Below are 25,308 nucleotides of genomic sequence, written 5' to 3'. Positions count from 1 at the left end.
AAGCATAACTCTGCTTAAAGGGGTATTCCAGTTACAGAAAGTTATCCTCTACCCATAGGATAGGGGTTGACTATTAGATCGGTGGAGGTCCTACCACTGTTGACCCCCTTCAATCATGAGAACAGGGGCACCATACCCCATGGTGCCGCCCTTAAATGGATGTAGTGGCTGGTTCGGAAATGTGCGTCACCACTCCATTAATTTTTATGTGAGCACCAAAGATAGATGAGCGCACTTCCGACCAGACGCTCAGTCCATTTTAAGGGTACTCCAGTGCCAGGTAAGGTCTGCAAAACATAAACTCCTCCCCTCTGTATGGTGCCAGGAGCTGCCAAATGACATGCTAACATAGAGCCATATTTCTAATGAATCAGTGGTGCCATCTACTGGCTTTGTGTCTCCATATTTCCACACTTTAATATAAGTATTATACATGTGTCCTAAGTATGTGCACCCCCTATCAATACATTCATTTATGTCCAGCTTGTCTCTTGCGTAGACTGTAACCCGTTATGGCAGCCGCTCCTTTAAACTAAGCTGTATGTGAAAGTTGTCGGTCTAGTTCCAGTAGATGAAAAGATAAATTACAGGCCCCTCCCATCATTATATCCATGAACACCTCCTGCTGAGAGTCTACAGCTCAGTGTAGGTCGCAGCTGCTGCCAGGATTACGAACATCTCCAGGTTTTGTTCACTCTGCTACTTCAACTTTCATGACGGCTCCTCAGATCTGATCACCTAAGAAGATGGGTCAGACACCCTCAGGTCCCGTGATAATCTCCCAGCTGGAGAAGGTGGACATCGTTTGTGAAATATTCAGCCAGGGTGTGGTGCACGCGTCTAACAAGCTAAGGGACTACCTTGGATTTGAGGACCCTTATGGCAATCTTCGTCCTAGCACTGACACTTTGACTGAGATTTTCTTGGTAAACTTCATTAACTTCTGCGTTGAGAAGGGCGTTGAAGAACGAATTGCGACCAGCAAGATGACCAAGCAGCAGGCCGTTTTGTTTGGCGTGGACTGGATATGGACACTATTGGGTCCTGACAAGTCAGTGAGGCTTCAGATTGCCGTCCAGGCCTTACAGATGTCTGACTTCGATGGAGACAGTAGAGGTGACCCTGAAGTATTTCACTATGGGGCCTTCAAGGAAATACAACTGACAGATGCCTTCTACAAGAACAAGAGCCTCTATGAGAAGCTTGAAGAGTTCTGCCGCCTGGTGGGCTCGGATTGCCTGGGAATGTTCATGGTGTTTGGTATTCCAGGAAAACCCAAGGATATTCGAGGAATCTTATTGGACAGCGTAAATAAGGAAAACAAGAAACATGCCTTGCCTGGAGAACAAGCTCTGCAGCAATTCATTCTGAACACGGACACCTTCCTGCCCACCCGGGACATGCTGGACACATGTATGGCTAAGAGGAACGGGCAGAGGAACATCGGAAAAGTCTATATCAACTTCTTATAAAAAAAAAAGGGCAAAGTTAGCTGACAACTAACATGGCTGCCATTACACTTAACAGGTTTTCACTCAACTTTCCCAAACTCTTGAATGCAATATCTATCTAAGCTATCCTGGGGTATGGGAGGAGGGGGAAAAAATGGTGTATTAAAAGGAATCTCCACAGTGTGGAGAGCTTCCTGGTAATAGTAGGGCAACCTAAGGGGTTTTCCAGTTTTAATAAGCTCTGTGTTTGTCCTCCTCATGGTGAAGATCTTTGCTTGCTGTCAGTGAATGGGAACATTCTTGTTTACATCAAAAGGCTGAAAGCCTGCCCTGGCCTTATAATTCTCACAATTTAGGGTTTTTACAGTTGTATCCAGGCTGATGAGTTTGCCTCACAGAGGATTGTCTACACTGGATAGAACTGTAGAAAACCCTCTACCCTGTCTAGGACACTATTTGGCACAACCAGGCTGTATAGGCAATGTTTGGCTCTACTCAGGCAAAGCATGGCACTCCCTGGCCACTATATGGTCCTGTTTAGGCACTGTTTGTGTCTATATGACCACATTCAGGCGCACTATGTGGCTGAGCACCAGATTACACTCTCTAACTGCAGCAAGGACCTAACAAGCCCATAATCTATCCACATGAGAAAGAGAGGTGGGGGAATAATATTTGATTAAGGCCCCACTGTTAATGCCCCCCACTCACCATAACTTATTCTGTAAAGTGAAAAAAATATTCATTGCCCATGTACAGTGTGTGACTCCTGCGCTGTACACACCCGGATACTGTTATAGTAAATGTGACAAAGCTTCAGATTACAGGGCGAGCCTCACACCCTTTCATTGCTGGCTGCAGTATAATTTCCTGGTTGTGGTTATTATCCCATTGGCCTCAATGAGGGCAAAAAATAAGGCATAAGAGGACAGCATTAAGCCTCCTTCACGACCGTATCAGTTTTTGTGGTCAGCAAATCGCAGATCCACAAAATACAGATACCGGCCTTTTGCAGATCAGTACGTTCTTCCCTTTTGTTAGAAATGCCTATTGTCTGCAAAAACGGACAGGAATAGTATTTTGTATTTTTTTTGCAGGGCCACGGAATGGAAATAGGATGGGTCCATATCAATCTGCAAGAAATTAATGGTGTCGCAGCAAACTAGCAAGTCACACTACAATTTCATTCATTTTTATGGCTGCCTGCTCTGCTAAACTGTGATACTTAGTAGCGACAAGTGTAAAGCCTTATTCACACGTCCGTGTCCGTGTCCGTGCTCAAATCCAGTGAGCAGGTGGTCAGTGATGCATCCATGAAAAATCGTGTGCCATCCATGTTTCACTCACACTGAACAGGAATTTTCAAAGCATCTCTTCCTAATGATCCGTGAAACATGGATGGCATCCATGTTTTTCACAGACACATAGACTATAATGGACATGATGCATCCGTGAACACGGACAAAATAGAGCATGGATCCGTGCTAAAACACTGATGTCTGCATACACACATTAAAATAAATGGGGAAGTGTGCTGTCCGTGGAGAACACGGACAGCACACTGACGTGTGAATGAGGCTTTACGGAACCAAGATGGCAGTGTAGCACCAGCCTTAGGCCTCTTTCACACAAGCGAGTTTTCTGCGCGGGTGCAATGCGTGACGTGAACGCATAGCACCCGCACTGAATCCTGACCCATGGGGAATCATTTCAATGGGGCTGTGTACATGAGTTATTTTTTTCATGTATCAGTTCTGCACTGCGTGAAGAACGCAGCATGTTCTATAGGCCTCATGCACACGACCGTTGTTTTGGTCCATATCTGAGCAGCAGTATTTGCGGCTTGGATGCAGACCCATTCACTTCAATAGGGCTGCACAAAGATGCGGCTAGCACTCTGTGTGCTTTCAGCATCGGTTGCTCCGCAAAAAAAAAATATAACCTGTTCTATTCTTGTCCATTTTGCGGACAAGAATAGGCAGTTATATTAAATGGCTGTCCCCACCGTTCCGCAAATTGCGGCACGCACACGGACGCCATCCGTGTTTTGCAGATCCGCAATTTACAAAACACACAACTGGTCGTGTGCATGAGGCCATATTCTGAGTTTTTCACAGCAGCCCTGGCCCCATAGAAGTGAATGAGGCTTCAGTGAAAACTGATGGTTGCTAAGAGATGTTGTTTGTAAACCTTCAGTTTGCGTGAAAAATGCATTGCGCCCACGCAGGAAAAAACTGAACTGAACTTGCTTGCAAAATGGTGCGAGTTTCCCTGACCTGATCCAATCCGTATCGTTCATGTGAAAGAGGCCATAACAAGAAGGCTCTGGTCTGGAGGCACCAGCAATTATAGGATGTCCTGCTGTGTCCTTCAAAAACACCAAGTTTCCAGGAAGTGTAGTCATGGGGACAAGGTAGCATTACCTTTTAATAGTCTGCTGTTTAAGGTCCGATGTGTGCACATTTTTTAATTATAATTTTTATTTTACACAATAAAAGAGTTACATTAGAAAAAAAAAATGTTTATTCTTCGAGCTGAGAAGAACTAGAAGATCAGGTGAGTGGTCTGAGGAAGACCAGCTTTAGGCTACTTCCACACTAGCGTCTTTGCTGGATCCGGCAGGGTTCAGCAAAAACGCTTCCGTTACTGATAATACAGCAGTCTGCAGATCCATTATGAACGGATCCGGTTGTATTATCTTTAACATTGCCAAGACTGATCCGTCATGAACACCATTAAAAGTCAATGGGGGACGGATCCGTTTTCTATTGAGGTCAGAGAAAACTGATCCGTCCCCATTGACTTGCATTGTGGGTCATAACGTATCCGTCTTGCTCCACATCGCAGGAGGGAAAGCTCTCCAGTATGAGAACAGAACGCATTTTGGAGCGTTCAATTCCATTTTGTCCCCATTGACAATGAATGGGGACAAAACAGAAGCGTTTTTTTCCGGTATTGAGACCCTATGAGGGATCTCAATACCGGAAAACATTAACACTAGTGTGAAAGTAGCCTAAAACTGGGGGGAAGGGAACTCTCATGGGGTAGAAGTCAAATGCGAAAAGTTGACTAGGAAGAAAAATTGATAGACTTCTGTGGCCCGTTGAAGAAGGTTTTACGACCACTGTGAGAAGGAATAGTCTATTCACAGTCTGAGGGTATGGTTTCAATCTGTTTATTTAAAATGGTTTCCCCTGGGCTTTTCCATGTGTTGTGTCCTGTAAATGAGCAGACAATGGAATAGACCTGAAGCCAGAGCCTCTCCTGAAACAATTAGGCTACCGTGATGCCAGGTGACCTATTCTAGGGGGCACAAGATACTATCTAAATGGAGCCTTAAGGGCACCTGCACACAGGTGCGGGTGACCACACGCAAGACTTTGTGCAGATCTGCACCAAAATCCGGTCTTGCAGCAGATCTCACCCTTTCTTTGAAAAGGGGTGAAATCCGCAGCTAAAAAAAATAATCTGCAAAATGTAGATAAGGCTAGTGTAATGTCATACACTTTGCGGGTACTGTAATACGTTGCGGTTTTTCTGCACGTGAATCCGCATGGAAAAAACGCATGTATTCCGCAATAGTGGCATATACATACATATATACACACACACACACACCTCCTAATATGGCCCCTTTCTGCAGCTCAGTCCCATTCAAGTGAATGAAGTTGCAATACCAAGTACAGCCACTAGCCACTATATGGTGCTCTACTTAGTAAGCAATGAAGAGGTTGCAGCGGTCGTCCAACTGTTGTGGCCCCTTCAAACAGCTCATTGGTGGGTGTGCCAAGAGTCAGACTGCCACCGCTGGGATTGGTAAAGGGAACCTGTCACCTGAATTTTGTGTATAGAGCTGAGGACATGGGTTGCTCGATGGCCACTAGCACATCCGCAATATCCAGTCCCCATAGCTCTGTGTGCTTTTATTGTTTAAAAAAAAAAAAACCTATTTGATACATATGCAAATTTACCTGAGATGAGTCAGAGCTTGGAAATATGACTCTTCTCTGGTCACACAAGTAAGATATGACTCCTTTATGTTAATTTGCATAAGGCAGGAAGTACAAAAATACATAATACTTATTGAATTCGTCTGCAAATTAAATTAAAAGTATAATTTATATATCTAGGGTAACACAATGAACATTTAGAAACGCTCAGTGAGAGTAGCATAGTAGAGGTGGCAGGTTCCCTTTAAATCCCAGAAAACCACTTTAGAGAAGGTCTTTAACATGAGCTTGCTTTTTGGCACTTTTATAAGTGAACGCCCAGGTCAGTGCCCAGTGTTTGTCTGGCAGGCCACCATCAGATTCCTATTTCCAGATACTGAACTGTTGGGTACACTAGGAGGTGTGGATTAAAGTACAGTAATAACTTGTGATAAGGCTCCTTGGGTATCTCAAGTAGTCACTTTCAAATGGAGTTTCGTGAGGGGGTAAGAAATATTTTTGAATGTGTTATTAATGACTTGCTTCAGTCTAAAGTAGTGTAACAGCTCAGAGGGGTAATAATTCTTAATACATATTTTGCTCATACAGAGTCAAATGCCCTTTACAAAACAGTCACATGAAAAATTCCTGTCTGCCTGCAGCCACCACTAGGGGGAGCATAGGAGCCTACCGATTAGGGATGAGCGAATCAACTTCGGATGCTTCATCCAAAGTCAATTAGTGCATAAAACTTTGTTTTAAATACCGTACAGAGCAAGCGCTCCGTACAGTATTAGAATGCATGGGCTCTGATGAGCCGAAGTTATTACTTTGTGAAGTCACAAGACTTTGTGTAATATTCAGAAATTAATTTATACTGTAAAAAACCTTGACACCGAACTTGGTACAGAGTTTGATACAAAGGTTTTTTACAGTAGAAATTTCCAAAGTTATTACACGAAGTCTCATGAGACTTCGCGAAATAACTTCGGCTCATCAGAGCCCATGCATTCTAATACTGTATGGAGCGATTGCTCCGTACAGTATTAAAACCAAGTTTCATGCAAATAGACTTTGGCTGAAGCATCCGAAGTGGATTTGCTCATCCCTACTACTGATTAATTCAGTAGTGAGTGTGATGTATAGACAGTATGCAGTGAGCTCCCTCTAGTGGTGGCTGCAGACAGATCTGTATATTTAGGGGACTTGGAGCGCTGTAGAAAAAACTAAAAAAAAGAATAATTTTTTGTTTGTGATACTACTTTAAGTTTGCCCTAGGATTTGTTCTGAAGGAAGTTTAATTGTTGCGTGGGATACAGTCACGCACATTACTGCAGGGTGCACACTGCGCAATGTCAAGTGACCCTATTGTTCTACTGGCTGTCTAATTGTACAGCAACATGAAACTGTAACCTGGGTGTGAGGCAATTGTCCTATTGAAACAGCACCAATTATCTTTGTACATTTTCTAAATAAATGGGAAAGGTCAATTACCCTTTCAGAACTCCGATGCATCTGTGCATTACAGACATTGCACTGCTTTCAATGGAAATTGTGAAATGCTTCATTTCCCCTGTGGTGGCGCTGCAGTGTAACTGAAAACTGTCCTACGGATTCTCAGCAGTGGTACAAGCTCCGATCAGCTTCAAGGGTTTGTCTAGGACTTTGGATAGGTCATAAATATCATATTGGAGGGGGTCAGACACCCCACCCATCAGCTGCTTAGTTGTAGCTCCAACACTGTGTAGTGAACCAAACTGGTTATAGCAGCGCTCTCATTCACTTCAAAGGGAGCAGTGCTGCTGTAGTCAGCCCCATCCACTACACAAAAGACCAGTATCCAAAAGCCAGCCATACACCCGTCAGTTAGCTCCAATGTGCCCATAAAACCTAAGATAACTAACAAATGGGGAAAAATATGCTCCAGAAAATATTATGCGGCTTCTCTGAATATGCACTAGTGACCTCTACTGGCATACTGTGGTACTGTTCAGGTCTATGCCTGATACATGGACAATCTGACATCTAAAATGTCCACAACTCCTCAGCCAATCATAGGAGACATTAGAGGATTACAGAAATCACACGAGACGTTGTTCAAAGTAATTCCAAAGTTGCTATATTTATCTTGAAAGAATAAAAATACATTGTACACGCAGAAAGGTGAAAAAGCCAGGTCACAAGGCAAAAGAGATGTCCGTCTAAAGGGGCTGGAGGGAAGGAGAGATGGAATATAGTGCAAATATGGGGGGGGGGGGGGGGGTGTCAGTGATGAGGAGCCATTGCTCGGTGATGAATTGTAGGTAAAAAGCACACAAGAGGCAAGTTGTGACAAGAAGAGGACCAAAAAAAAAAACTGACGCGTTTCAAGTTGCTGTTTAGCTTGATTCCTAGTGTTAGTTTCCGTTTCGTAAAATACTGTAGATATTCTCTGCACCGTTCTAAAACCAGACATAACTGAACAAATTATGGGACTACAACTCTCAGCTGGGCATGCCCTTTACTTTGGTCTAGTCAAGTGCTGAAGAAACCCTCCCCCCACCATCACCATTCAGACACAATCCAAACACCACTTAGTGCATTAATGTGCCCTATACTTATTTAAGACCCCCCTTGATACATAGTGTCACTTCATGTTGTAGATGCTTCACACCAGCAGGACTCCCCCCGACTGCAGAAGCCCTCGCGCCTGTCACAACAATGTCTCCTAAAAGACCTATAAACTCAACTTTATATTTAGAGACAAGTTAACAATGCACAGAACGTACGGACGTAGACAAGCCAGGAAATTTTCTCTTTGCCTCCGGTTATACAATGGCTTTCCGATACTTTTCCGTAAACCTTGGCGCCTAGTAGGCAAATCTCCGGTCCTGGGGGTAGCCAAGCTTGTCCAGACTGGGGTTGATTGCATACTGAACCATGGGTGGAGGTCCACACATTAGAATGAGGACGTCGTCCCCGGGCGCGGGCATGGACTGTTTTATCATATCTTCATTGACAAAGCCTTGGCTGTAATCCCAGTCTGGAGAAAAAGGCAGAACAGCGCATCAGCATAATAGAAAATACTTTCCTGCGCCCCCTAGTGGTAGGGAAGGGGATCACACATAAAACTAAGCATTACTGAAAACTAAAAGGGCGTTTTCCAGGATTTTTTTTTTGCCATTTGAGAAGACACTGGTGCTCACAGTAGCGCCGCAACAATGCAGGGTTTAACTTACAACTGCATATCAAAGCCTACAGGGGACAATGGCAGGCTCATAACGTTAGAATAAGGCAGTTTTGACAAGTAGTATTTTTGGGGGTAAAGTGATATAACAGCGGGATACATTTACATTAATGGCAAAACCCCTTTAAATGGTTACAGAGCTTTCCCCAAATGTTTGATATGTCAGACATATCAAAAGGTTTTGATTGGTGGGGTCTGAGTGCTGAGACCCCACGATCTTTAGAACGAAGAGGGGAAATTTTTTTATTTATTTTTTTAAATAAAAAGGCGCTTAGATCTTGCGCTCTCCCCCTCCGCTGCAGGAGATAGAAATGAGACAGGCCCATAGACTCTACTGTGCCCGTCCTGCAGAAAGGAAGAGGCTCCATGACATGTCAAAAGTATCCTGGATGTTCAGTGACCCTATAATAAATGAAAAATCCTGCAAATTTTCAGCACAGAAAGCTTTGCCATTTTCAAGATGTCTGAGTGCCTGCTGTCCGTGAATGAGAACATCTTGCCAAGGCCGACTGAATACTTCTCACAGCTGAGGGTTTGTTACAAAGTATAGACAATGCACTGCAAGGTAAACACATCAGCACCACAAATCTATCTCCCATCCTGCGAGTTTGTTACAATGTGTCAGTGCAGGTACAGATCTGCACATCTGTGCTAGTATTACAGACCAACAGTGTGCCCAACGGGCTGATTATAATGCAGTCCATTGGGTTTCCATCATGGTGTCCACGACACAGCCCAAGATGCATTAGTTTGGAGTTTGATCCGTTTACCTCACAGAGGATTGTCCAGACTGACCTGTAACAAAACCGCTGCTGTGAAAAATATATAAAAATAGATAAGGGTGGGCTTTAAAGAGGACCTGTCACCTCTCCTGACATCCCTGTTGGTATAGCTTCATGCATCACCCATGTAATAATTCTAGAAAGCAGGGTTCTAGAATTAGACCGAATGCACACGGCCATTTTACACGGCCGTGAGCAGTCCGTGGAACCACGGGCTGGATTCCTGCTGAGAGCAGGAGCGCACGGTATCCTTGGTTGCTATGACGCAGTGTGCTCCCTGCTGCCGCAATACAGTAATACACTGGTATAGATCATACCAGTGTATTACTGTATTGCGGCGGCAGCAGGGAGCACACTGCGTCATAGCAACCAATGACGCCGTGCGCTCCTGCTCTCAGCAGGAATCCAGGCCGCGGTTCCACGGACTGCTCACGGCCGTGAAAAATGGCCGTGTGCATTCGGCCTTAAGTGTTTTGGGTCAGAGAGGAAAGGGGGGGGGGGGGGGGAAATACCATGAGGAATAACTGGGGATCAAGCAACAAACATCATAATAAAGCAATGTTGTCCTACGTGACTTTTTGAAACTACGCATGCTCCGATAGCCTCTGGCCAGTTGTAGTTTCACAAGAGCTTGAAATACAAAGCAGAGATCAGAATGGCTTACTCTCAGGGGCTCGGTCTAGGGTGTACCAAAGCTTGAATCTGCTGGGATAGTTTGCCTGGATCTCCTCCAGCTCGTCTCGTAACAGGATGTCCTTCTCAGACTGCAAGAAGCAAGAAAATCTGAAAAGGTTGTCAGATACATAAAAGCACCTGCAGGAAATGAACAACCCACCAACACCGATCCTCCGGTGGTCCCTCCAGTGCGTTCAAGACCACTGGCCTTAGCGGTGATGCTAGAACATACAGAAGGTGGACACTGATGTAGGCGACGTCAGACTGGCAGGGACCACTGGCTTGATATTTTAGAGCATTTCATGCATGTAATTTAATTTATTAGATTCTTGGCCAACCCCTTCCTTATGGCTTTAGGCAGGTGAAGAATATGGGCTAAGCGATTAACTCCAACCACATCCAGAGCTGCACTCACAATTTTGGTTCCCCCTGAAAACAGACTACAGTTTATCGACAGTCAGTCATCCGAGCTTCTGCAATGCACTGCCCTCTGGGATAAGTTAAAAAGGCAGAATGCAGCTCAGGATGTAACTAGAGTAGAGGTGAGCAATATCAGTCTTGTAAAGCATATGCCCAGTCTTCCTTAGAGCCTTTCTATTCAAGGCCCGCGCCACCCCCACATATATCAGTATTATGTTGCCATTCTGAAAATTCCTCTCCACTTTCCCATAAGTCATAGCAGGCCTGCTGCCACCCACCCACCAGTCACAGCAACCCCCACTACTTTCCCACAAATAGCAGGGCTGCTGCCATCCACCCACCAGTCACAGCAGTTCCTATCTACTTTCCCACAAGTCATAGCAGGGCTGCTGCCATTCACCCACTAGTTGATACGTATGAGGTAAAAGATACAAGGCGGCACTGCCTTTTACTGATGTAGCCTTCAATAGTGGGAAACCGATGATGTGGTTAAGTATACTCTGCTGCGTGGTGCTCAGCGAAGTAGAGGTTGAATCAATAATTCACGATTTGGAGAGGAGTATAAAGAAGATTGTGGCACTCACCAGAGTAAGAATAGTGTTGCTGCTTTATTGAAACACTTCCTTGGAAGATTGTGCATAGAGGACCCTGGGGCGGACACACTGTAGCAAGTGGCGACGGCCGTTTCGTGCGCGGGATCGCGCTTCCTCTGGCCGCTGTGCACGTCATCGCGCTGACCTGCGCTTTATAAGGGCGGACTCAAAGCAGCCGGCACCATCGGCTACAGCTGTGCACCCGTGGATCTATGACACGAGTTAAAAACATGACCAGCGTGGACAAGTACAAATGCAAATACTAGAGGACACACTAAAGAATATAATAAAGTACAGGTTATGCAGTATATCCATGCTATCAGGCATATGGCTGCAAAGTTATGCCCAAATGACAGGGGAGGTTGGGTATAGCGATACAAATTCAAATGCAGTTATTCATGCCATAATCTACATACAGGTCACATTCGAGCTAAGGTTACTGCAAAGTGCAAGTACAAGAGGCCATATTGCCAACTGCTCACCCCTCTAAGATGAACCATCCCATTTACAAAAACACTGACATGTCGTTCTTATCATTCATGCCTGCGGCTCCCATCGCCCCAGTTCGCATAATCCACCTTGCCTCCCTCTGCAGGAGAAGGCGATGCCGGTCACCACCCCTAGGGATGGGACGGACATGCTCGACCCCCGCAAAGGAAAGACAGCGCGGATGGGCATCGTGGGCGGTGCGGATGTGGTCAATAAGACGTGGGCTACCTCTGCCCGACCGTATAGAACCGACATGTTCACGGATGCGTTCAAATAGGGGGCGAATCATTTTACCTATGTAGAAACGTTTACAGGGGCAAGACTACATATACCACGTAAGGTGTGCGGCAATTTATAAATTCACGTACAACATGCTTAATTCCCCCCCATCTGCAGGTCCTTACTGCAGGTGTTAAGTGTGCAGAAGGAACAATGGCCACATCTATGGTTCCCTCTAGTCTTCTTAAGCCAGGTCTCTTCTGGGGGCGTACTAAATGCGCTCCTGACCAGCTTGTCCTTGAGTGTGGGACACCTTCTGAATGTGACCAGTGGTCGTTCGTTTGCAAGATTGCAGAGAGATGAGTCCCCCTTCAATAAATCCCAATTTTGGTTAATAGCCTGCCTGATTACATCAGCGGCAGGGCTGTATTGAAAGGAAAAGGCGAAGCGCGAGGGTGTGGCATTTATTAGTTTATCCATGAGCAAGGAATTGCAGTCTAACTTCGCAGCCCTATGCAGGGCTGTTGAGACACTTCTCGATGGATAACCCCTATCCAGGAGCCTATCCCCAAGTTCTCCAGCTTGTTTGTGGAAACCCTCATCGGTATAGTTTATCCTCCGTAAACGGACGAATTGTCTGCACGGGACTGCCCGCTTAACCGATGGCGGGTGAAAGCTGGTCTGGTGGAGGAGGGAGTTAGTCGCCGTGGGCTTACGGTAGCCGCTGGTATGTACCATACCATCTTTTACAGTGACATGCACATCCAGAAAATCGAGAGACCCACCACCAAAATTGATGGTGAATTTCATAGTCATCTGGTTATGTGCATTAAGATAGTCAACAAATGCATTGCAGGACTCCTCACTCCCCGACCAGAAAACATCATCCACATCTTAAAAACAAGTGGATGTACCGCAGGAAGGGGTTATCCACGAGAAGATATAAGTCTCTTCAAATACCACCAGGTACAGGTTAGCAAATGTGCACGAGACAGGTGTGCCCATTGTGGTACCTAGTACCTGGCGGTACCACTGTCCATCAAACTGAAAGACATTATTGGTGAGGACAAGGTCTAATGCTTCATGGATAAAGTTTGTAAATACCGTGTCCTTGTCGCTTCTGCTGGGGACCATACTGACTGCCCGAAGTCCTAAATCATGAGGGATTCTCGTATATAAGCTCTCGACGTCCAGGGACACCAGGTTGAACTCATCCCGCCACTCAAGTCCTCTGAGTGCCCGGAGGAAGTCGCCTGTGTCTTTTAGGTACGTCGGAGTGCTGGCTAACAAAGGTCTGAGGAGCCAGTCGATATAGCCGGACAAAGGCTCAGTCACTGACCCGATCCCAGCAATGATGGGATGGCCCGGGGGTCGGGTCAGTGATTTGTGAAATTTTGGCACGAAGTACCATATAGGGATTTTCGGGAAGGCAGGGATGAGTTGATCTATCATACCTTTGGATAAAAATCCATTCAATATATACTGGTTAAGAAGTGTGAAAAGCTTGGACGACATCCCCGGTACAGGGTCTCCCCTGAGCTTTACATACACTGTACTGTCCCCTAATTGCCTGTACGCTTCTCCCAGATAATATTCCCTGGGCATCAGGACCTCATTCCCTCCCTTGTCGGCCGGCTTAATGACTATGTTATCCTGTTTATTTAACCACAAGAGCGCGGGAGTCTTCTACCGTAAGGTTTGAAGGTGCCGCGGGGTAAACCAGCGCACGCATTTCTCTCAGTACTCGCTTGTGTAACAGATCTTTTGCCGAGCTGACCGGCATGGGAGGAAGGTGGACCTGACGCCCCCTGTATATTTATTAAAGGGGTTGTCCAGGTTCAGAGCTGAACCTGGACATCCCTACATTTTCACTCCGGCAGCCCCCCTGACATGAGCATCGGAGCAGTTCATGCTCCGATGCTCTCCTTTGCCCTGCGCTAAATCGCACAGGGCAAAGGCATTTTTCTGAGTTCCGGTGACATACCGGGCTCTCTATGGGGCTGACAGGCAGCCCGGTGACGTCACCGGCATTGATGAGCGGGATTTGGCTCTGCCCTAGCCAGTAAAACGGCTAGGGCAGAGCTAAAGCCCGCCCCTCAGAGCCGGTGACGTCACCGAACACACTGCTGGGCGGAAGTTACCGCCCGGCAGTGTGTTATTGAAAACACAAGAGCCTGTGCCCTGCGCGATCTAGCGCATGAGATGCTCCGATGCCAGGCTCAGGAGGGCTGCCAGGGTGAAAATAAGGGTATGTCCGGGTTCAGCTCTGAACCCGGACAACCCCTTTAAGCTGGCCTTGGTTGCCCAAAGGCTCTTCTGGCTCCATATTGGACAGAAAATGGATACAGGCCATCTCCTCACTGAATCTACCTCGTCAATGGAAATCAGTTTGGGACATGGTGGCTGGGACCTCCCCTGGGCAGGACCATGCATGGGGGTCTCAGAAAACAGCTTTTTTAAAAAAAGGTACAACTTGCGAACCGACAGGAATAAGTCAGTCAATCTCGAAATCGACAAAGCTGAACTGCTCAGGTAGGCTGTATCCCAACCCCCGGTTGAGGAGTGGGATACAGCCAGGAGGCAGTTCTAAGCCTGTCAGATTCACTACTATGTCCTTAGTGGGTGCATTAGTGATTCGGTCCTCATGTTTTACTGTCGCCAGGAGACCTGACGCCTCCTTCTCGTGGATTTTCGGATCTCTCTGGATTTTTCTTGAGAGTTTGCCATGCCCCCTTCTCGTGCCTTTTCTAAAGAGGATGGCTCATCACCCGAATTGGCTCCATTTCCTTCGGATTGGCTTGACTCAGTAGCCCAAAAGTTTTTATCTCTGATGAACTTATCCCTTTTTCGATCTTTTATATCTGCCTGCGTGGCTAGGAGCTTTGGCAATATGGCCTCTTGTACTTGCACTTTGCAGTAACCTTAGCTCAAATGTGACCTGTATGTAGATTATGGCATGAATAACTGCATTTGAATTTGTATCGCTATACCCAACCTCCCCTGTCATTTGGGCATAACTTTGCAGCCATATGCCTAATAGCATGGATATACTGCATAACTTGTACTTTATTATATTCTTTAGTGTGTCCTCTAGTATTTGCATTTGCGTTTGTCCACGCTGGTCACGTTTTTAACTCACGTCATAGATCCACGGGTGCACAGCTGTAGCTGATGGTGCCGGCTGCTTTGAGTCCGCCCTTATAAAGCGCAGGTCAGCGCGATGACGTGCACAGCGGCCAGAGGAAGCGCGATCCCACGCGCGAAACGGCCGTCGCCGCTTGCTACAGTGTGTCCGCCCCAGGGTCCTCTATGCACAATCTTCCAAGGAAGTGTTTCAAAGCAGCAACATTATTCTTACTCTGGTGAGTGCCACGATCTTTATCCTCTCTCTCCAAATCGCGGTCATTCACCCACTAGTCACAGCAGTTCCCCTCTACTTTCCCAGAAGTCATAGCAGGGCTGCTGCCATTCACCCACTAGTCACCCTCTTTCTCTGATCAGTACCTGTACCTCCATGAGTTATGTCCCAGGTGAAAGCACCCAGCCAGCATATGTATGAAGTGCCATAAGCAACAATCCCCGTCCACCCCTGTCATGCAGTATAAATATGAGCCCCTGGCGGCATGAGACAGACATGGTCGCTGGTCGTTCTATATAGGACAAGTTCTTACCCACTGACATACAGACCTGGTTAGCAAACAGCAGATAACAAATGGTGTGATCATCTTTGTCTTTTATGACGGCGCGGATAAGCTGAAGCATGGGGGTTATCCCTGCAGAAAAGAGAACACGAGGCTCATCATCCACTGTGAGAAGGTCAATAACAAAGCTATGCCCTGATGCAGCCTTTTGCCACATTTGTCGAGGCATAACTGCATGCCTCCCAACATTCATCCCCCATTTTCAGGACATTGTGAGCCCTGCCCTTCAGCCACCTACAAAACTTCAATGAAACACAGGGTGAGGCAGACCTCCATCAACCCCACCTCATCTGAGGTTCTTCCAGGGGCACAATCATGTGAGAAACGGGGAAGTTTGGAGGTGTGCATGACAGTTTGTTGAGAGTTGTAGCTCCCCCATTAGTTGACTACCTGGTACTGCTATAAATGACCACCAATATTTGATTACCTGTCCCACCGGCGATCAATCCCAGCTGCTTCACCTTCTTAGGAACTGGTGGAGATTTCTTGTCTGGACGGATCTCAAAGGTTCCTTGGAAGAAGTAATAAATAAATCAATCTTGTTTTAATGACATTAGCTGCATGATAGTTCACCTCCCCCACAGGCTATGCTGAGACAGCCACCGCTACGGGGCGGTCATACAGGGGATGCCACCAGTACTGATCCCCGACACCTAAGGGGCCCATAGGTCAGCTATAAGTGCTATTGGAGTGTGTGTGGGGGGGAATCCAGTCTGATAACGGTTAGACAAACACTTACCCTTTCCACTGTAGGTCAGGAGACCGCTGGGTCCTCTGAAGTCAATGGTCTCATCTATTCTTAGCCCTTCTAAGTACTGAGACATTTTGCCGCCCTCAGGAAATTTGGGGTGGATGCCTTTAAAGTAAATCTGGAAGAAAAAAAAAAAAAAGTCAAATAAGGAAGTACGTAGCCAGCTGAAGGCAGAGCTATCCCGCCACGCAACGGCCCACATACCTTAACCACCAAGTCCACATATCCCTTGTCATCGTCACTTGAGACCGGCGTGTACGGCCTGACCACCAGGTTCCCGTCTATCCTGGCGGATAGGTAAATGTGCTGTCCTGTGAAGCAAAACCAGAAGTTCATTCAATGGGCGTCACCAAACCTGGTGTAAGGACAGAGGGAGGAGGGGCTTAAATGGCGCCATATTTCTACTGAATCGATACATCAGCCTAAACAGAAGCATTCTTACCTATGGGGAGCCCCAGGATGTGCTCAGGAGAAGGCAGCGCAAAACGGAACCGGCGGGTGTCATGGCTGATGATCTAAGAGAGACAAAGCTGCAGTGGTTACGGACATGTCTGCCGACACTGGACACAGAATGCGCACAGTGGGGGACAGTAATCAAAAGTGGCATGAAGGAATACTGGCTTAGGCGACATCTTATTGGTTGCTATGGGTAACTTTCATTTGGCAAAGCAGTTCTGAAAAATGAGAGGAGGAATCTGATTGGTTGATAGAGGCAACTAAACTAGTTTCCCTTTACACCAGTTCTGATAAATCCCCACCCTACCCCCATCCCGGGTGAAAAGCCTATTGTCCTGCATCAGGCAGCAAATTAAAGAGGTTTGACAGGAGTAGAAAAACATGGCTGCTTTCTAACAGAAACAGCACCACTCCTGTCCACAGGTTATGTCTGGTACTGCAGCTTCACTCCATTCATTTCTATGGAGCTGAGCTGCAATACCAGGCACAACCTGTGGTCAGGAGTGGTGCTGTTTCTGGAGAAAGAAGCCATGGTTTCTTACAACGCCTTAAAAGTTAACTAATTTAGGGAGCGTGCCCCCTTAGTATTGACTTCATCTTGCCATTTCAGTACACTATCCTGTGTCTACTAACACTTTAACGCTCTTATTTGGACAGGACCTACAGCACTGTTCCTCCTGTTTCATGAATACAATGCTAGACCTGCAGTCTGGACTGACACACTAACTAGGTATGTCTTTGGGGTTTTGAGACCACATCAATTAACCAGCCGGCTCTATAAAGCTGCAGCCATCTTCCTGCTCAGGTGACCCGCGCCATAAGGAACCTACCTCTTTACTAATGAGCCTCAGGGGGTATTTAATGTCTGGACTCTCCAAGGTGATGGCCGGAGCAGACTTTCCAAAGAGCCTTCTGAATATTGCAAAGACGATGTAGAAGGGGTACCCCACAAGTCTTCCCAGCTGAAAGAGAAGGTTTCCATTAACCATACGACTCCTGGAAGCCATGGCGGACAGAGCAGCCACTCAGCATCACAACCGCATAGAAGCCTGTGAGCAGGAAGCGATGTCCTCACACACATGAGATAAGGGACATGTGACTGAAGAAAACTGTAAATACTTGTATTTCCTATGTAATAACAATTCTACATTTCTAGGAGGAATAATGTTTGACTAAATTACCAACTGGGTGTTACCATTTCCCTTGATGGGACAGTGTCAGACTGAAGGGACACCCCCGCCGGATAGCAGCTAGTTGGCTACATATTTATAATTTATTTCTAGCAAGAATAACAGAGGAATGGAACAACAGACTTAATTATATTATGGGGAACAACCATTTACTACAGACAAGGGCTTTTTACTTTGTGACAACCATTCAATACCTTTATAAGAACCCCCCCCCCCCCCCCATCATTAATGACTGGACCCTCAGCAATGCCTCCTGATTAGAAAGGGGCTTCCTACCTCCATGCTGCATATATTTGGACAAGGGTCTGGATTATATATACTGTTACCTAGATCCTCACCCTAAGGTCCCTTTCACACGGGCGAGTATTTCGCGCGGGTGTGATGCGCGAGTTGGAAGCATTGCACCCGCTCTGAATCCGGACCCATTCATTTCTATGGGGCTGTTCACATGAGCGGTGATTTTCACGCATCACTTATGCGTTGCGTGAAAATCGCAGCATGTTCTATATTCTGCGTTTTTCACGTAACACAGGCCCCATAGAAATGAATGGGGTTGCGTGAAAATCGCAAGCATCTGCAAGCAAGTGCGGATGCGGTGCGATTTTCACGCATGGTTTCTAGGTGACAGTCTATTCACTGTATTATTTTCCCTTATAACACGGTTATAAGGAAAAATAATAGCATTCTGAATACAGACTGCATAGTACAATAGCGCTGGAGGGGGTTAAAAAAATTTTTTAAAAAAAATTAACTCACCTTCTCCTCTTGATCGTGTAGTTCCCGGTCTCTTCTTTACCTCTTTAATGATGAGCTGTGGGCTAAAGGACCTGTGGTGACGTCAGATCACATGCTCCATCACCACGGTGATGGACCATGTGATTGGAGCATGTGATCTGACATCACCACAGGTCCTTTAGCCCACAGCTCATCATTAAAGAAGTAAAGAAGAGACCGGGAACTACGCGATCAAGAGGAGAATTTTTGTATTTTTTTTTTAACCCCTCCAGCCCTATTGTACTATGCATTCTGTATTCAGAATGCTATTATTTTCCCTTATAACCATGTTATAAGGGAAAATAATACAATCTTCAGAACATCAATCCCAAGCCCGAACTTCTGTGAAGAAGAAGTTCGGGTACCAAACATGCGCGATTTTTCTCACGCGAGTGCAAAACGCATTACAATGTTTTGCACTCGCACAGAAAAATCTGCCTCTTATCCAGGCCAAAAATATGACGCCCGTGTGAAAGAGGCCTAAGGCTCCGTTATTCCGTGGTAGGAGAAGGTCAGGCTGAAGAGGCTGCAAAGTGCAGAAAAGTTCCCACAGACCTACGACGTGGGTGAGAATTGCTTGGGTTGTCTCACTTCGGCAAATGGCATTCATCATGTAGAGAAAGTTAATACAGGGCACTTACTAATGTACTGCGATTGTCTGTATTGCTGCGTTTGGCGTCTGGATTCAGTTTTCCGTCAGATTTTACATTGCTCGTTTCCATGGTTACAGACCACCCTGCAATCCAGCAGTGGTGGTCGTGCTTGAACGTTATAGGAAAAGGAGCTAGTCTCTGGGACCGCTGGAGCTCACATAGGCTGGTGCTTTTTTCCTATAGTGTGCACCCACGACCACCACTGATGGATTGCAAGGTGGTCGTAACCATGGCAACGAGAAGTGTATAATGTGATGGAAAAAATGAAGCCAGCCAGCAAAGGAGGCAATATGGATAATAATACATTAGTAAGTGCCTTGTATTAACTTTATATAATAAATGCTATTTGCTGAAGTGAGACAACCCCTTTAACACTACCTCCCAGAGCCATAACTATTTATTTAAAAAAAAAAAAAAAAAAAAAAAAAAAAACACGTTCACATAGACGTATAAGGCCTCATGCACACAACGGTTTTGGTCTACATCCAAGCCGCAGTTTTTTGCGGCTTGGATGCGGACCCATTTACTTCAATGGGGGGCCGCAAAAGATGCGGACAGCACTCCGTTTTGCGGACAAGAATAGGCAATTATATTAATGGCTGTCCTGAAGCCAAATTGCGGAACGCACATGGACACCATCCGTGTTTTGCGGATCCACAATTTGCGTACCACAAAAGACAACGGTCGTGTGCATGAGGCCTCAGGGCTTGTTTTTTGCAGGAGAAGTTGTACCTTCTAAGGCCTCCTTCACACAAACGTGTGCGCCCTGTGGCCGTGCTGCGGCCTGCAAATTGTGGGCTGCAATGCGCGAACACCGACAGTGGGGCAGCCGATTAAAGTGAATGGGTCCGCGATACGCAAAAAGATAGGACATGTTCAATCTTTTTGAGGAACGGAAGTGCGGGACGAAAACCCACAGAAGCACTCTGTAGTGCTTCCGTAGGGTTCTGTGCTTTCGTTCCGCATCTCCGGATTTGCGGACCCATTGCAGTGAATGGGTCCACATCCGTGATACAGAATGCCCACGAAACGGCGCCTGGGTATTCCGGATCCCCAAATGCGGCCCGCAATACAGTAACGGGCAGCACACGTTTGTGTGCAGGAGGCCTAAGGCTGCGGTCACAGCCCTGTTAGAGTTGATCCAGCTGCCTGATCCGGCATAAATGCCAGATTTATGCTGGAAAAAAAAAAAAAAGTGTCCAGATCACCGCCGAATCACATTATAGCCAGTAGGGATCTGGCGGTGATCTGCTGAATCCGGCAACTAGATCCAGCGGGTGCTGGAACAACCTACCGGAAGCATAAAAACATTATATATATTGATGAAGGGCTAAGATGTAATAGCCTGAAACAAGTCACAGCATACTGTCCAACTTTTGATGTCCGATTTTAAGGAAGTGGAATAAAGAAGCCTTTTATTGTGAAGAGCTGGAATCCTTTTCATACACACACCAGGGACAGTAATTGCCGCACATTTCAGGATAGGTCAGGTCTCAGAGTCCAGCCTATGATTCCACATGTATTAGTCACCACAGACCTCCTGAGACTTCATGTTCCTCAGTCAGGGCAGACCTCGTGTGGAAACCATGAGCCATCATCTACAGTGCTGCCTGAGGCCTCAGCAAGGAGAATCTTAATCATCACACACGGATTTCCACGTTTCTTCCAGTCATCAGCGCAGGTCACTAAAGAGCCCCCATAATAGGAGACATCTCCCACTAGAGCGGGGGAATGACTCCTATAAAAGCTGGATAAACAAGTATGTGGTGAACATGCCCCCTAGTGGTGACTGCAGGCAACAAAGCCATATTTCATTTGCTTCTATGCCAATGTGAAGGGAAACAATGAGCTGGCACCATTGTTTACGCAGCATGTGACAATGGCACTTTGGCTGCCCTTATAGGGGTGTGCCCTGTATTTGTAGGTGCGGGTCACTAAACTAAATTAAGTTTCCAAGCCCCAGTCTAGATTGATTATGGGGCGGGGTCATTTATATGGATGTTTAGTTCTTACATAGAATCCCATAGACCCTCCTGTATACACAAGCCTATGTTAAAGAGGTTTCCCACCTAGGAGCGGACAACCTCTACAGTCCTAAAGGCTGCTCCATGCCTAGAAGGAAAGGTCTTGGCCTCATGACCTATGCAGTCAATCGCAGGTCTCGGTGGTCACATCTTCTTGAACGGTATGTCACTGCTGTGATGTATCACTCAAGCAGATGCGACTGCTGAAGCCTGTAACTGGTCTCAGGGCCATTGCCCAATCCGGCAAGGGCAATAACAGGCTGGACTGTGGACAGGAGAGTGTCTACCTTTCTATTTAAAGGGGCTTTCCAGGCTCCTGATATAAATTAGCCATTTTCAGGATTTGTCATTAGTATAGTCCAACTGGTGAGGCTAGGACCCCGGGCACCCACACGATTAGTTGCTCCCTTTAGTCTCTGGAACGTAAAGCTCTATTCAAAATGGCTTACTGCCGGTCGGTTCACATATTACTTGAATGGGGCTGAGCTGCACCTAGGTCATGTGACGTCACTGGCCCATGGGAGTGCAGGGGCCTTCTCAAACACCCGATTGGCTGGGGTCCCAGGTGTCAGACCCCCACCGATCAGATGCTGATGACCTATCCAGAGGACATGTCAGTTACAGTCAGATAAGCCCTTTAAGTCAGGCAACCTCTTTAAAGGCCCCTTTCAGACGAGCGAGATCCACATTCCGGACTCCCAGAGCGAGTATGCAGCAGCTCCCGTCCTGACCTCCCAGCACTGCTGGGGTCGCAAAGCATTATACCGATTTGTGATGCTATGTAACCCTTAGAGGTCTGGAATGTATTGTATAACACTGACATAATGCTGTCAGTGTTATCCAATACATTCCAGAACTGTAAGGCTCACATAGCATCATAAATCAATACAATGCTCTGTGACCCAGTCCGTGCTGGGAGGTCAGGACAGGAGCTGCTGTATACTCGCGCTGTGAGTCCAATGCACGAGACTCCCGCATCTGAAAGAGGCCTAAGAAACGCTACCCCTCCCCCATCCCTCATGCACACAAGATGCTTCATTTTAATACAGTCCCTCTAAGCATTAATAGGTGACCGGTACACAATGTCTTGGTCAGCAAAATTAAGCAACTACCAAAGGTCATATGGACACATCGCCCAGGATCTTCCAGCCTCGACGCTGAACATCAGTCTAGGGGATCATGCACACGACTGTATGCCCTCTGAGACATACGGCCCGTGAGCGGCATTGATCGTGCACACAGCATCTTAGATTACAATGATGCTGTGCACGTCAGGCCAATAGTCCAGAGGGCAGCCCGACATGCACGCCATCATTGTAACCTATGATGCCGTGTACTCCCGTGCGCACGACGTATGCCGCTCCGGGACACATTGCCTGCTCACGGACCGTATGTCTCAGAGGGTATACGGTCGTGTGCACAAGTCCTAAAAGCCAGAGGTTTTACTGGTCACAACGGAGTACATCAATTCACTGGGAGTATGCGAACTCTACAGGACACGAGGTCCGAGGTGCCTCACACCTCAGCATTTATCTGGTATTGTAACAAGCAGTAGAATTCCCAGAATAGAAGCCCATCTAATATCTACGGACAGGTGGCGACCCACGCCAGCCCAACATACAGTTGTCTGCTAGCCACCCATCATCATGCTATGGAATGAAAAACAAATACCAGTTATTCTGGTAATGGAAAATCCAGAATCTGAGATCTGTGTGACCCCCCACCCATGTCAAATCTGGAGTTTAACCTAAATTATTATTGTTAGAAACACTAAGAAATGAGCAATGCCACATGACGTGTGACCCATCCGCCAATGTACTACTAGTTTCAGCAGGACCCCCTGTCATCAGCCAGGGGAACCTGATGGGTGTCCCAACTGTTTCCCAATCTACCATGGCGGTACACATAACTCCCCCTTATATAAACTAGAACCCTGGGTGGATCACCCAATATCAGACCTCACAGCCGAGCTCCGGGAGGTGACGATGGGGGTGTACACACCCCTGATTCTCAGTGGTGTATACAGGTTGCAGGGTCAGTGTATACAGGTATATGGGGTACAGCACAGTGTATACGGGGTGCAGGGTCATTGTATATATCTATATGGGGCACAGCACAGTGTATACAGGGTGCAGGGTCAGGGTATATGAGGTGCAGGGTCAGTGTATACAGGTATATGGGGTACAGCACAGTGTATACAGGGTGCAGGGTCAGTGTATACAAGTATATGGGGTACAGCACATTGTATACAGGTAACGCACAGTATAATGTCTCCTCGTGGCTCCCCCCCATACGGTATAATGTCTCCTCGTGGCTCCCCCCCATACGGTATAATGTCTCCTCGTGGCTCCCCCCCCATAGGGTATAATGTCTCCTCGTGGCTCCCCCCCCATAGGGTATAATGTCTCCTCGTGGCTCCCCCCCCATAGGGTATAATGTCTCCTCGTGGCTCCCCCCCATAGGGTATAATGTCTCCTCGTGGCTCCCCCCCATACGGTATAATGTCTCCTCGTGGCTCCCCCCATACGGTATAATGTCTCCTCGTGGCTCCCCCCATACGGTATAATGTCTCCTTGTGGCTCCCCCCCCATACGGTATAATGTCTCCTCGTGGCTCCCCCCCCCCCCATACGGTATAATGTCTCCTCGTGGCTCCCCCCCATACGGTATAATGTCTCCTCGTGGCTCCCCCCCATACGGTATAATGTCTCCTCGTGGCTCCCCCCCCATACGGTATAATGTCTCCTCGTGGCTCCCCCCCCCATACGGTATAATGTCTCCTCGTGGCTCCCCCCCCATACGGTATAATGTCTCCTCGTGGCTCCCCCCCCCATACGGTATAATGTCTCCTCGTGGCTCCCCCCCCATACGGTATAATGTCTCCTCGTGGCTCCCCCCCCATACGGTATAATGTCTCCTCGTGGCTCCCCCCCCATACGGTATAATGTCTCCTCGTGGCTCCCCCCCATACGGTATAATGTCTCCTCGTGGCTCCCCCCCATACGGTATAATGTCTCCTCGTGGCTTTTATCAAAATATATATCGTTACTGTGATAGTTATCATAGGAATATTTTGTATGTCGCTCAACCCCAGGCCCACCACGGTTTTATAGGGTCCTCCGGTGGGCCCAGGTCTGACGCCTTGTGGGCTCTAAAGGTCCAGGAGAATAATTCCACGTGGATCACCTGCCACCAGGGTCTATTTCTTTGATTCAAAACCTATTAAACTTTATTGATGATACACAGTGGTTAATCATTTCCACCAGGTAATGATATGTCGCCAACATGGGGGTACAGTATAGCACCCATCTAACAGGAGGACCCTGCCCAAACCAGATTACACACACACACACACACACACACATTATATATATATATATATATACACACACACACACACACACACGTGTGGAAAGTGGCTTCACGCTCCTAGTCACTTAGATGGTAAGCCCTGTGGCCAAAAGTATCTCCATGACAACCCAAATATTTGGGGCTACGGCTGAGCCTTGACAGGAATGGATTCAAGGGGAGGCAGCTGCTGCAGAACCTCTTGCAACGCAGCTGGCAATTATGTGTGCGTATGGAGCAGCAGACATTACTGAGGATGCCAGGGCCGTCACACCCACCCAGGCCCGAGGAATGTGTCAGCTCATGCTGTGTCATTCCACCCGGTTCCTGCCCCACACCTCGCGCACGAGCTCGCCGTCGCCCTGCTGCATCTTACCGTACTGATCTGCGCCCCCATGTGGCCGGGTGATTAGCTGCTCCAACTATCAAGAACGGAACAAAGTTGCAACTGAACCTTCAAGGCAGAAGGAGGCCGAGATGTCAGTCTGGCCACGCCCACCAGCCCCTGATTAGCTCAGCACGCTGCCAATAGAATCACGAACGCCACGCTGCCAAAGCCATAAACCCCGCCCTCCTAAGAATTGGACTCCTCCTGTTAGCCGCACGATGATTGGCTGCAGACGGCGTC

The 25,308-nt window shown here is 47.1% G+C and overlaps 2 protein-coding genes across 2 annotated transcripts; one reads left to right on the top strand and one right to left on the bottom strand.

The window, feature by feature from the left end:
• Positions 1 to 638: 638 nt before the first annotated feature.
• On the top strand, positions 639 to 2,502 carry REP15 (RAB15 effector protein). The gene has a single exon (XM_044278027.1). The coding sequence runs from the start codon at positions 747 to 749 to the stop codon at positions 1,470 to 1,472; it is 726 nt and encodes a 241-aa protein (XP_044133962.1). The 5' UTR covers positions 639 to 746; the 3' UTR covers positions 1,473 to 2,502.
• Positions 2,503 to 7,476: 4,974 nt separating this feature from the next.
• On the bottom strand, positions 7,477 to 25,212 carry LOC122928515 (NADH-cytochrome b5 reductase 3). The gene is made up of 9 exons (XM_044281421.1): positions 25,057 to 25,212; positions 17,523 to 17,654; positions 16,679 to 16,751; positions 16,441 to 16,547; positions 16,225 to 16,354; positions 15,913 to 15,996; positions 15,472 to 15,557; positions 10,053 to 10,152; positions 7,477 to 8,402 (listed from the first exon to the last, which is right to left on the bottom strand). Exons 1-9 carry the CDS (start codon positions 25,075 to 25,077, stop codon positions 8,230 to 8,232), a joined length of 906 nt encoding a protein of 301 aa, XP_044137356.1. The 5' UTR covers positions 25,078 to 25,212; the 3' UTR covers positions 7,477 to 8,229.
• Between the last annotated feature and the right edge of the window lie 96 nt (positions 25,213 to 25,308).

Source organism: Bufo gargarizans, chromosome 2 (genome assembly GCF_014858855.1).
Source record: "Bufo gargarizans isolate SCDJY-AF-19 chromosome 2, ASM1485885v1, whole genome shotgun sequence".
Classification (NCBI taxonomy): domain Eukaryota; kingdom Metazoa; phylum Chordata; class Amphibia; order Anura; family Bufonidae; genus Bufo; species Bufo gargarizans.
Note: the sequence above shows the minus strand (reverse complement) of the source record. Positions and strands in the feature narration are given on the sequence as shown.

What these genes read in the sequence shown, in the direction of transcription:
- REP15 (XM_044278027.1), top strand. Translation starts at nt 747, where the DNA reads ATGGGTCAGACACCCTCAGGTCCCGTGATAATCTCCCAGCTGGAGAAG.
- LOC122928515 (XM_044281421.1), bottom strand. Translation starts at nt 25,077, where the DNA reads ATGGGGGCGCAGATCAGTACG. An exon ending in TGAGGCTCATTAGTAAAGAG is followed by an intron (nt 16,752 to 17,522) that starts GTAGGTTCCTTA and finishes TGTCTCTCTTAG; the next exon opens with ATCATCAGCCATGACACCCG. An exon ending in ATCTGCTGTTTGCTAACCAG is followed by an intron (nt 10,153 to 15,471) that starts GTCTGTATGTCA and finishes TGCTTCTTGCAG; the next exon opens with TCTGAGAAGGACATCCTGTT.